We start from the raw sequence: 2,434 nt of genomic DNA, 5'->3' as shown, positions 1-2,434 counted from the left end.
CAGCAAAATATATTAAGAGTCAGTTAAAGTTATTCATTATCAATATGTGTCTTATTTGTCCTCAGCACTAAAATGTCAAGTTGTATAAACCAGTTTATATTTTAGGAATAAAACAGCAGTGGAGAGAGAGGACGTCCTTGGTGTTTGTCTCTCAGCTTTTAGAAGTTTTATGATTTGTTTCTGTGATTCTCTCTGAAAGTTTAACAGAGTGACTCCCTCTAGTGGACGTTGTGGAGTATTCTGTTGTCTTTGCTCCAAAGGTTTTTGTACAGAGTTTTGGTGTTTCCTGTCACTGTGGGCTTCACAGCACAGTAGTACACAGCAGAGTCTGTCACTGCAGCAGAGGAGATCTGCAGATCGACTCGATTCCTCTCCTCATTCAGGTTAGCGGTCAGTTGAGGGTGTGGAGGTTTTGCTTCCACCACTGAAGGCTCTTTTGCATCAGTGATCAGGAGAAGGAACTGAGGAGCTGATCCAGGATCCTGTCGATACCACTGGAGATTATCGGCTTTAACTGAATAGCTACAGGACAGAGTAACACTACGGCCCTCTGATGAGAACACTTCAGCTCTGCTGGCAGTAATATCATCTTCCAAGGTGTTACCTAGTGAGGGAAACAACATGTTAGATTCAGAGTTCTGTTCCAAAGGCAGACATCCATCATTTAAAACCAGCACTCACTGTCAGAAACACACGTACCTACGAGAGCTGAAAAGAACAAAAGTGCAGCGAGTTTCTCCATGTTGACAGAGGAGAAATGCTGGAACTGAATGTTCAGTATGAACACGTTCTGTCAGTTGTGTTTGGTCTGATGTTCACAGCTGGAATCAAAGAGTTCTCTGCCATGAAGCAGCTCTGCAGTCAGTAGGAGGAGACTCATATTTCACAGTAGTTTCATTTCTGAAGCTCTTCATCACAGCTGGGTCTCATTCTAAATCTGCTAATGCCTCTTAATTCTGTTTTTGTTCATAAAATGGCGATAAATATTTGAACGTCATGATTTTATGTTGTTTACACTTTAATAGTTTTGTCTTTTGGATATAAATTGAAGGCGTTTTAAAGCTGAAACAATTTTGAGATTCAACCTCTTGGAAACTAACACCTACTTCCAGGAAAAAAAGGCCTAAAATAACATACCTAAAATAAATCAGTAATAACTCCTCAACCATTACGCCTAGCTGCATAATTCTGGTCTCCTTTGAGGCCAGAAACTAAGGGATATGGAGAAACTGTAAATGAACCATTTGGTGGTGGTGCAGTGGATAAGACTATGCCTTTGGTGTGAGAGACCCGGGTTCAATCCCCCACTGTGACACATTCACCACTGTGTCCCTGAGCAAGACACTTAACCCCTAGTTGCTCCAGAGGCTCTGACATGTGTAGCAATAGTAAGTCGCTTTGAATAAAAGCCTCAGCTTAAATATAAATGTATTGGGAGTTTTCTTCAAAACACTATTTCTGTCCATACAACCATGTTCCAAAAAATATAAAGCTTCCAAAACATTGAAATATTGATAAAAACAGTGAATATTGATCAACATTCCTGTGACCTAAAGCACTCCCATGCTTTACAGGCATACAAGTTGATAACAGAACCTCCTACAGGGCTGTAGGTGGGCTCGTTCTCTTCGTATTGAAGAGACGAACTGATGGTACACTGGATGTCTGTGTAGCTCATACGGGCCAGTAGAGGCCGATAATGACCATCTGTTCCAAAGCAACTCTTCTCTCCTTCATTTTGATGAGAAAAGAAACCTAAAGAAGCGGCACGGTGGTATAGTGGTTAGCGCTGTCGCCTCACAGCAAGAAGGTTGCAGGCTCGAACCCGGCCCCGGCCTTTCTGTGTAGAGATGTTCTCCCCGTGTCTGCGTGGATTCTCTCCAGGTGCTCCGGCTTCCTCCCACCGTCCAAAGACATGCAGGCTAGGTTGATTGGTGACCCTAAATTGTCCTTAGGTGTGAGTGTGACTGGTTGTTTGTCTATGTGTGGCCCCGTGATGGATTGGCGACCTGTCCAGGGTGTACCCTGCCTAAAGAGCTCACTGATTGTGTAATACCAAGATGGCGGGCTCTATTGACACAGAAAACAGCTGTTTTTGGACTGAATCCGGGGAAAAGACAAAAGTATGTCAGCGTTGTAACTGTAAGCACATATTGCTGCGTTTGTTATTAGTCGGCTCTGAGTTTTGTGAGTTGATTGATAGGAGTTATACAGCTGATCAGAGCTGGAGCTCAGCTTTCTTTAGAGTGGTCGTAGTAGGATGAGATGAGATGAACTGCAGCCCCAATTTATGTTGTGATATAAGTTCATTTAGATGCGTGGTTGGTTAGGTGTGGATAAAAATGGTCTGTTTGAGATGTAGCTGAGCCTCCTAGCTTCAAGGAGGTGTGTGGCATGCATATGAAGACAAGACAATGTGATCATCCGTGACTTC

At 43.1% G+C, this 2,434-nt stretch overlaps 1 gene segment (V, D, J or C); it reads right to left on the bottom strand.

Moving 5' to 3' along the window:
- Positions 1-302: 302 nt before the first annotated feature.
- Positions 303-950, bottom strand: LOC119902838 (the record flags this gene model as incomplete). The annotated part of the segment is given in 2 exon segments: positions 303-604; positions 700-950. Coding segments are annotated over 2 exon segments (345 nt in total), but the record flags the coding sequence as incomplete, so codon positions are not given.
- Positions 951-2,434: the final 1,484 nt, after the last annotated feature.

This window comes from Micropterus salmoides, unplaced genomic scaffold (genome assembly GCF_014851395.1).
Source record: "Micropterus salmoides isolate LMB-PRFRI ecotype aquatic unplaced genomic scaffold, ASM1485139v1 Ms_hic_scaffold_14, whole genome shotgun sequence".
Lineage (NCBI taxonomy): Eukaryota > Metazoa > Chordata > Actinopteri > Centrarchiformes > Centrarchidae > Micropterus > Micropterus salmoides.
The sequence above is the reverse complement of the archived record's forward strand: the minus strand, read 5'-3'. Positions and strand labels throughout refer to the sequence as shown.